The 10,086-nt window shown below is 36.3% G+C and overlaps 1 protein-coding gene across 2 annotated transcripts; it reads left to right on the forward strand.

The window, feature by feature from the left end:
* The first annotated feature begins 1,933 nt into the window (after positions 1-1,933).
* Positions 1,934-9,658, forward strand: smim14 (small integral membrane protein 14). 2 transcript variants are annotated; one of them, XM_046843394.1, is made up of 5 exons: positions 1,934-2,128; positions 2,603-2,729; positions 4,296-4,344; positions 5,465-5,613; positions 7,847-9,658. In XM_046843394.1, exons 2-5 carry the CDS (start codon positions 2,655-2,657, stop codon positions 7,883-7,885), a joined length of 312 nt encoding a protein of 103 aa, XP_046699350.1. In that variant the 5' UTR covers positions 1,934-2,128; positions 2,603-2,654; the 3' UTR covers positions 7,886-9,658. The 2 variants fall into 2 exon arrangements, with proteins under 2 accessions (XP_046699350.1, XP_046699349.1); XM_046843393.1 differs by having other exon boundaries at positions 1,938-2,128; positions 2,621-2,729.
* The last annotated feature ends 428 nt before the right edge of the window (positions 9,659-10,086 follow it).

Below are 10,086 nucleotides of genomic sequence, written 5' to 3' on the forward strand. Positions count from 1 at the left end.
GGTCACCTGTACCTCAGGAGTAAAGTAAAGTTACATCACATACTTAGATCAGTAAAGTACAGATACACGAAAAAGCTGCTTAGATACAGTAATGAATTACATTTATTTAATTTACTCTCTGCCACTGGTAAGGCTCTGGGTTACTGATCAGAAGGTCAAAGGTTCAAACTCCAGTATCAACAAGCTGTCACTTTTGGGGCCCTCGAGCAAGGCCCTTAACCATATGGGCTCCAGGGGTGCTGTATCATGACTGACCCTATGCTCTGTGTTATATGAAGAAAGAATTTCACTGTGCTGCAATGTATATGTCACCAAATTAAGGATCTTCTATTAGGACATTATTTGTGTTACGTTTAGACCAGAAGATCTGGAGTCTCCTCAACCAATATCAGTGATCTCTCTAATCCTCCCACAAACCTCACATCAACATTATTTAAAAAAAAATGTCTAGCAAGAATTGTTCATACTTATTTAATAATATATTGTGTCTGACAAAAAAGAGAATTAAAAAAATTATAATTCTCCTCGGTAGACCATGAAGATGTTGGAAGCTTGGACCAAGCAAAAAGTGGACGTTCATGAACTGGTACAAAATTAAAAAAAAAAGTGAACTGAAATGACATGTTTAAGTATATGTTTATTTAACACTAATGAAAAAGTCTCCAGTATTAGAACATATTTAATGTAAGAATGAACAGTTTTGTGGTATTGGAAGTGTTGTGTGCTTTCAGGTTCAAACGTTTGGAGAAGAAACACATTTAGAAGTGATGGTCAGGTTGTCATATAGTGTAGTGTTATATTTATTATTATATTTAGAGAAGTGAGTCAAAACACTTTTTGTCAACTAGCAACTGGTTCTTGTAAATAAAAACCTTTCCTGAATCACCTCTAAAAATGATCAAGTAATAAATTACAGTAATAAACTAACTAACCAGCTTGCAAAAACATTTGACCAGTTTAACCAGCTTAGCCTGTGTTTTGCTGGTCACACTAAGCTGAACTTTAACAAAGCTACATAAATAAGATGCTATGTGAAGTGTTACACATCACATTCTTTTCTCTTACTGTGTTCGACAAAGTTAAAAGGTGGTATCAGAACGTTTCGAGATGAGCTCTGTTTACAAGAAAGTACTTTAGTTATCTACATTTACACAATACCACCTTCAAAATAGTCCCTGCCACGTTCCTGACACATTCCTGCCACCTTTCTGACACTTATGGAATGTGTTTTTATTTCAAAGTGTCAATCACCTTCTGCATTTCTATCTATCTATCTATCTATCTATCTATCTATCTATCTATCTATCTATCTATCTATCTATCTATCTGTCTGTCTGTCTGTCTGTCTGTCTGTCTGCCTGTCTGTCTGCCTGTCTGTCTGTCTGTCTGTCTGTCTGTCTGTCTGTTTATTCGTTTCTATTGTCTGCAATTATAAACATCTCAGAAAAGCTTGTTAACAAGAATCATTATTTACTTGTTTGTTAATTAAATTATTTGCTGTATTTAAATACAACAATTCATTAAATACGATTTAATTTAATAATACATTGGAATAAGGGAAATTGGCTGTGATTGTATATGTTGCTTGATCTTTGGTCAGCTGGTGAACTTGGCGGAGTGATACATGAGCCGCAACGCGGGCGAGACTGGAACTTCTTTAGCTGCGGCGTCACCTGGATAATTAATCGCTCACCTATCAGCCAATCAAAATCACGCGTGAGAAACACGCAGGGTTTCTTTATTAGACCGATTTATGGCGCCACCTACAGGCGCGATTTGGTCACTACTGAACCTTTTAATGTGAAAGGGGAACTCAGAAAGGTTTTGTGCACAGTTTCCAAAGCCGGCTTCAGCCGCGTAAAATGACACGGAGTTTCCTTCGTATTGTCCCTCGCCCACGGAGTCTCGCGAGATTTGCGACGTGGCTTGTCTCGTTTTCGACCAGCTGTAACGCGGAATCAAAACAGAAGCGGAACAGGAGACGAAGCTGCGGCCCTGTAATGCTGAACCTGAGACCGGGGGCATTTACACATCTGTCTGCAGCTGGAACTCAGCTGGAGCTTAGACAGACTTTTCTGCACACATTTATTCATTGAGCGCATTTAGAAATAGTGTGTCTCAGTGACTGGTAAGAACTCGTAAGTTATTTATGATGATGATGATGATGATGATGTTGTCATACACCAGTTATTGAGTTTGTTGCACGAATTGTGCTTCTAAAAATTTCTGCAATATTTCTTTTGCATCATGATGTAACCTTTTAAACATTGTTTATTCTTTTGCATCCTTGAAAAAAAAGCATCTTTTCAAGCACTTTTTCACTTTTCTTGCATTTAAAGTGACTGAATTTGGTTAAGAAATTTGTTTGCAAGATTTCAGCATGTAAAAACTTGTGTGAAATCATCATCACAGTGGTTTTTCTAACACTGGAAAAGTGAACTAATATTTGTGTACTCTATTGAGGCAAAATCTTCCATGTCCCACTTGACAAAAAAAAAAAAAAAATCAGACCGGTTTTAACACGCCTTATCCTGTTGGCCTTGATTTTGGGATAAGATTGTGTCCTTGGGAACCTTCAGATCTTTGGTTCATATTCCCACAGAGGTATTTTTTTTTTAAGCACTTCAGTTGATGCTCTAAGCCTTGGTCAAGTGATGGCAGAAGGAGGATTCGACCCCTGCGAATGCATCTGCTCTCATGAGCATGCCATGAGGAGGCTCATCAACCTGGTAGGAATCGCCTTCAATTTCAATATTAATAACCTTAAAGAAAAAAACCTTAAAGAAAAAAAAAATTCAACCAAAAGTTTTTCCGTCTGACTTTCTATAACTTCTGATTCAATACTCACATGTTTCTCTGATGTACAAGGAGGATGTATTGTGTAACAGTGTATTCATGATCTTTTTTTTTCTAGAAAGCAGTCCTTCAAATTACAGAGGCCAGAAATGCTTACACTGAGCTGCATTCTTAAAATCCAGTTTTGTTTACCCTTCAGTAGAATTTACACTACGTATCTTAATCGCTAAATTAATGAGGTGTTTAATTTAATAATACTACAGTCAGCGAAAACAGGAAGTTCCTCAATAAACCAGCTTTTTTGTGTTTGCTTTATCATCTGAACTGGCTGAACTGTATGAAAATGTCAGGGTGTATAATAAATGCTCAGCCTAATCTCTCAGTTTTCAGTATTTTCTGGTATGTGAATGCATACAAACCACCAGGAAACAGGAAAAAAATTACACTGGTCACTTGATACTCAAGAATATGTAGTTGGTACATACAAAGTTCAATGGAAAACAGTTGAAACTAAACATATGGACTATATGTGTGGTCAGGCACTGCTGGGTGTAACATCATCGGCTATAATTTTACATGTGTAACTTGCTTATTGCACTTGCAAGTTCTTCTTTATGGTTTACATTAGAGGTGTGGTACAGTAATGAGCCATCCTGTCATAATTCAAGAGCTACTACTGTGAGCAGAAGTCGAGGAAATAAATGTCTTAGGATAAGTTATTCAAACACTTATTTATTATCTTTTTAGTACCGTATGTTTTTGTCTAATATCTAGAATGATACTACTTTTAGACAATTTGTCTTATTTATATACCCAAACAGAATATATATATATATATATATATATATATATATATAACTCGTTAAAAAATAAAAATCATTATTTGTATTCACTATACATTTGTTTTACTGATCACCAAATCACCAAAATCCACCACGATGCACACATCCGGCAATTAAAACCGTCCGTGTGGAAACATAGCAAAAGTTATTTTTGCTGTCCTGATGATTTACGTAATTTAAAGCGCCATAATTACTTTAAAACATTTACAAGAATATTTTATCTTCATGCTCTATGTTGAGTTTTGTTTCACTAATAACATACATTTAAATAAGCATCCATATTTGTCTGTCAATGTTGATTATTAAAGTAATGAGTATTAAAAACAAAGTATTAATTAAAGGTACATTTAGAACAGATAAAAATATGCGATTAAGTTGCGATTAATTAGAAGTCAACTCATAACAATCATGCGATTTATCGCAATTAAAAGTTTTAATTGTCATATAACATGTAGCATAGACCAATGTACAAATGGAATAAAATTCAAGATGCTCCAAGTGCATAATTACATAAAGTTATAGTTTATATCCAATAGTGATACCTACAAACTTGTGTATTATGGGCTGAATCATGTAAGAATGGAAGATGACGTAAATTTTGTTTTCCTTCTCTACCTGGTTGATGTTAAAGCATTGTCTTGTTAAATCTATCCTCAGCTGAGGCAGTCGCAATCCTACTGCACAGATACAGAGTGCCTTCAGGAATGTAAGTCCTTTTTCTTCCTTACTTTTTTTTTTTTTTTAAATAAGTAGCTTTTGGAAACTTCTCATCATTTTAGAATCAAAATACCATATTTGGTTATTGGGATCATTCCAAACATCCAAAATTTCAAACTATCATGACTAAGAAGAAAGACTTGAGAGAATAGAGATATAGTGACCTCCAAATTTTTGGACATACTTTGTGAAAATAAACAAAAAGAAATGAATGTATGAATCATGAATTAATTAGCAAGTGCCTCAGGACCTCAGGAATTCAACATGGATGCTACACCAGTTTTCCTTTGTTTACCCTTTACACACTGACACACCGGTCTGTTACCTGCCTGTCTTCAGACAGTAGGAGGAAACCAGAGAACCCTGATGAAACCTCGGAAACATGGGGTGAACATGTAAAACATCATATCATATTCATACTTTTTCAGCTTTATTTTATAATGTTTAGGAGCCAATCCTTGAAACACTGAAAACATGAATGAGCCATTAGAAAGATTCTGAAAGCCCCTGTGCACCATGTTAGTCATAGATTATATGTGTGAGTTGCTGATGATTTAATGTGGTTTAGCCTATTAAATAGACAAACAGGCTCTTGTTGTATTACGTGTGTATTATCTTTAACTTCAATTGTCTTTTTTTTTTTTATCTTCTTTTATAGTATTTATCAGAAAAGACAAGTCTGTTAAGCATGCTGATGTAAAAGGAACTACTTGTTAGTAGATAAGCTTCAGCAATTCAGTCAAATCCAAAGCTATTCAAATGTCTTCTTTTTTCTTCATGCATATGTCAGATGGATTAAATTAAAAAGAGGAACAGTGTCTGTGTTAAACTCATGTGTTGAACTGCCTTTTGAACACAGTGTTTGGAAAAAGTTGTTTTTTTTTTCTACCCATTCATGCAAACCGAAATTTATAACAAAAGATTGTGGATCCAGCACTATTCTACAATATAAACAATGGTTCTAAATAGGTTAAATGGGTATTTGCCTTTGGCCTATGCATAGAGCTCTACAGTTTGCCCATTAGGCAAGGCACATAACATTACAAGGTGCTATATTGAGTTATTTCCTGTTTATGAGCAGTTTTCTCACCTTTGTTTGGTTTGTGCAGTGCCAGGACCAAGTTCTCCAACAGGGGGCGACCTGACTCTTCCAATGATTATTATGGGCTGGATAGTGGTGGCACTGGTACTCTTCTTACTTCGTCCTGCCAACATGAGAAGACCCAGGACCTCCAACAAACCCACCAGCCCTTTTACTGTAAGCTATATTTGCAATTTGGCCAAAAATATGTGGACCCCTGACAGTTACACAGATGTGTTTATTCCGGGAAAAAACCCAACCGTTACCACAAAGTTGCAAATATACCGTTTCATTGAATGAATTTGTATGCAATTTGTTTTTACTGGAGCCCAAACTTGTTCCAACAAGTTGACCTCAACTCTGCTGAACACATTTGGGATAAACTGGAACACTGACTCATCAGTGTCTAAACTCAATAATCCAGAATAAACTCAAACAATTGAACAATCAAGTGGTAACACAGTGTTTAAGCTGTTGGACTTCTGATCAGAAGGTTCTGAGTTTAAATCCCACCACCCAGTGGTGGACATTAAGGAAGTGAATGTAATTCATTACCGTACTTGAGTAACTTCTTCGTGTATCTGTACTTTACTAAAGTAATTCCATTTAGGGAGACTTTTATTTTAACTTTATATCGTACTTTTTACTTCTACATTTTGTAAAATCGATCGTACCTTTTTATTTATAAGTGGGGGAAAAGCGTAACTGGTCAAACACTCAGCAATCCACCGATCAGGGTGAAGCCTGCACTCCGTTGTAAACTTGTTCTGATTGCTGCTTGGTATCTACTGATCACCAACATACAGATCAGACTCGAACTCACAACAACACCCGTGTCCTTATTTGCATGATTTTTTCGAAGTAGCTGAAAATAAGTTTTCGGGCTCATGATCATTTGAATACATATCAATGTTTGACTCATTAATATCCTTCTATTATTACATTGGTGTGCCAATAGTAACATTAGAGTCTTTACACATTTGCCTTCAAATGTACTTAAGTACAATACTTTTGTACATTTACTCAAGTAAAGGTTTAAAGGGATCAGTGTTACTTTTACTGGAGTAATATTTTACCTACTGAATCTCTACTTTTATTCAACTACATTATTTGTGTACTTTGTCCACCACTGGCAGCCACTGCTGTGTCCCTGAGCAAAGCCCAGAACCCTCAACTGCTCAGATGTATAAATGATGTAATTGTAAGTCGCTCTGGAAAAGAGTGTCTGCCAATTGCTGTAAATGTATATTAGTGTTTGGTTCGTTGGATTTTTCACAATTTTTCTGTGTATATGTACTCAAAACTGCACATATCCTGCACATATATATTTTTAAAAGAGAATATTAATATTTAAAAAGGAAGTTTCTTTAATGTTTAATGAGATAAATAACTACAAAATTGAGGTTTATTGGTTTCTACTGTTGTTTGAGAGGATATTTAGTGTAATGATTAAAAATAATACATTTAGAAACGGTTGTTTTTTCCTCATGGGTCCATTCAGGATTATAAATTCGTATTTAGAAAGTTTAGATCATAGTTCAAGTTATAGATCAAGTTCATAGAATGAGACATAAGCAGTGATGGTGAGGGTGTAAATGGTGAAACACCTGAAGAGTGCTTGCTTTTACATCCTCATAACTAACATTGTTTCCTCGTGATCGTGACTTAATTTTTCTGTGTATTCGGCATTAGAGCATGTTTAAGAGGCACAATCATCACAGCGCCATGGATGATCGCATTTGCTTTTTCTTTAATCAGGGACTCACTCTAACTCAAGAACTTTGAGGATGGATTTGAGCTGTATTTAATATATAACAGTCTACTACAGAGGCTGAGGAGCACAGGTTGCATGAACAGTTCTGCATTTACGCACCTATTACTACACACCATAACAATGTAACTACAAAGAATGGACATTCGGTGGCACCCAGATGAGGATAAGTTCCCTCTGGAGTCTGGTTCCTCTCAAGGTTTCTTTTTCATTCCATCTCAGGAAAGATTTTCCTTGCCACATTAGCCACTGGTTTACTCATCAGGAATAAACAATTATAAGGAACAAACTTATAGGCAATAAACGTCCACATTTCTTTATACAACCTTATTACCGCTTACTCTGTAAAGCTGCTTTAAGACAATGTTCATTGTAAAAATTCAAATTGAATTGAATTATAGTTCAAATTTGTTGCAGAAAATTTGTAACTTCATGACAGAGATTTCAGATGCCAGAAACAGTCACAAGACGTGAGATTTTCTCCAATTCCACAGTGGGAAAAATAGGTCGGATAACTAGAAAACAACTTTTTTTAATGTTGAAAAAATGATTATTATGCATGGCCTCTTAGGACTTCTGTACTCTTCCCTTGCACTTTAATTCTAAATGTCTTACATGGGTTTTATTTTTTCCCTTTAGAACAATGGCAGAGAACCTCCAGCACCTCCAGTAGACTAGCAACGAACTGGGTGTCTCCTGACTTCATACTACGACAAAGACCTTTTACCTGAACTTTCAGTCTTCCATCTAATCGGCTACTTTTACTTACTCTCTCTGTTAGGAGTGATTAATATTTTTTTCATTCTGCATATTTTCTCATCTAAGGGTTTTTAAACATGAAACGACACGGCGCCAAAGCAGCCAAAGACTTTAAAGTCCGGTCCAGTTTCACGTTAAAAACATTCACATTCTCTGTGGTGGTGTGTTAATCAGACTATAGCGTATGACACCATGACCAAACCCAAATACTCATGATTCACAGTAAGGTGGCCTGTAATGATGTAGATGGATTCCTTCATTCAGGGTGGAGGTTGTTTTGCATTCTACACGAGCCGTACCATTTCGAATGCTTATGTCATTCAATGATGTCATTGATGAGGTCAGAACCCGAGGCCGTGGCTCTTGTGATATGATGTATGATTCGCACATCTCGTTCGCGTAGACCACTTAACGCACCGGTCGGGCCGCATTTTATCCTAATTTTAGTTTCTGTGATTACAATAAGCTGTAGGTGTGTAGGCGTGTAGGTGTGGTAGAAGTTGCAGATCTGCCGACTGTCTGGGGGTCGTTAAGGTCTTATTCGGGACCAGACACAATTTACCGGATGTAATAATGTAATGCTATTTCGACTACAGAGCCAGTCTGGGTCCCATGCGACCCATTTTCAAAGTATGTCAAGAACCGATTTCACGAGGTTGTATCAAAAACTTTTGAGACTGGCTCTGTTTACAAGAAAGTACGTTATTTATCCACGTTTACACACAATCACCTTCAAAATAATCTCCTTGCACAGCAGTACAGTGCTCCCAGTGTTCCTGCAACTTCTGGAATGTGTCCTGGAAGTCTCCTTTTGAAGCGTGTCAAGCATCTTCTGCAATTGGCGCTGGATGTCTGCAATGTTGTCAAAACGGCGACCTTTAAGCTGTGTCTTTGGGAAGAGGGCGAAGTCCACAGGAGCTAAATCTGGCGAGTAGGGTGGGTGTGGAAGTGAGATTATGATTTTTCGGCAAGATACTCACATGAAGAGAGCTCGGTGACAACAAGTGGTCAGAATATAACACCAGGTGTACAGCTCCCAATGAATTGAACAATGTTTTTTGACACTGATTTATGAAGGTCGGTGCTCCCTGTGACTGCGTGTACACCCTTGTGCTGCCATCTGTTGGCGTGTTACAAAACTAGACTCAACTTTTTGATACCATCTTGTATGATGATTTGTCTTTTCATTGGCCATCAAGTGTCACATTAATAGCTCCTAAACTTTAAGATACAAATGTAATTTTTCTCCACATGACCAATTATAACTAATACTGAATATAACAATATACGGTTATAATATATTAGACATTGCAATATTTGGTTATGGCCTATTTCTATTTTAAATCTTTTAAGCTGTCACTTTACACTAAAGGACCTTTGACTCTGTGTTTCAAAAGTGTGTAGCATCAGTTAATGAAAGTCTGTAGCTTCTATTAATTAGGGTTTTGGAGACTTGGCGTTCGAGTCCTGCTCACTGCATTATCATAGTTCATATCATTTCCACGTGGGTTTACACGTAGATGCACACAATCTCTCAAACATGAATTGGGGTGGTGGGAATTAGGGGTTTGTGTAAACGATTCTCAATGAGTAGTTTTGCTGTGGTTATAAAATTTGTTGAGAGAAAGGGCTTCCACTATGCACTTTTACTTTGTTCCTGAAGTACACAGTTAATAAAATCTGTACACTATATTTATGTGTGTGTGTGTGTGTGTTTCCATGTTTCCCTATCTGGTTTAAATCACTAAGGGTGGGTGAGGAAGAAATTCGTCCCTTTGCATCACACTCACAATCTGTTTTATTGCGTCATTGTGATTCATGCTGCTTCAGGGCGGATTTGAGTTCACTCTTCATGATTGTGCTTATAATGACGTTTTGAGAAATGTTGAAACACTTTTTTAAACTTTATGAAGTGTATAGAAGATGCTTCAGTTATTAAAAACAAAGTAAAATAATAAAGATATATAAAATACAGGGAATGGAAAGAGTGTAAAAGCACATTTATTGCTGTCACTATTAGAATTAAAACTTTTATTTTTGTATGATTATTTGGATTAATTTTGTGTAGATACATGCTTCAAATACATTCAATTAATAAAAAAAAAAAATCATCAATGGCA

The sequence above is a fragment of the Silurus meridionalis genome, chromosome 28 (assembly GCF_014805685.1).
Source record: "Silurus meridionalis isolate SWU-2019-XX chromosome 28, ASM1480568v1, whole genome shotgun sequence".
Taxonomy (NCBI): domain Eukaryota; kingdom Metazoa; phylum Chordata; class Actinopteri; order Siluriformes; family Siluridae; genus Silurus; species Silurus meridionalis.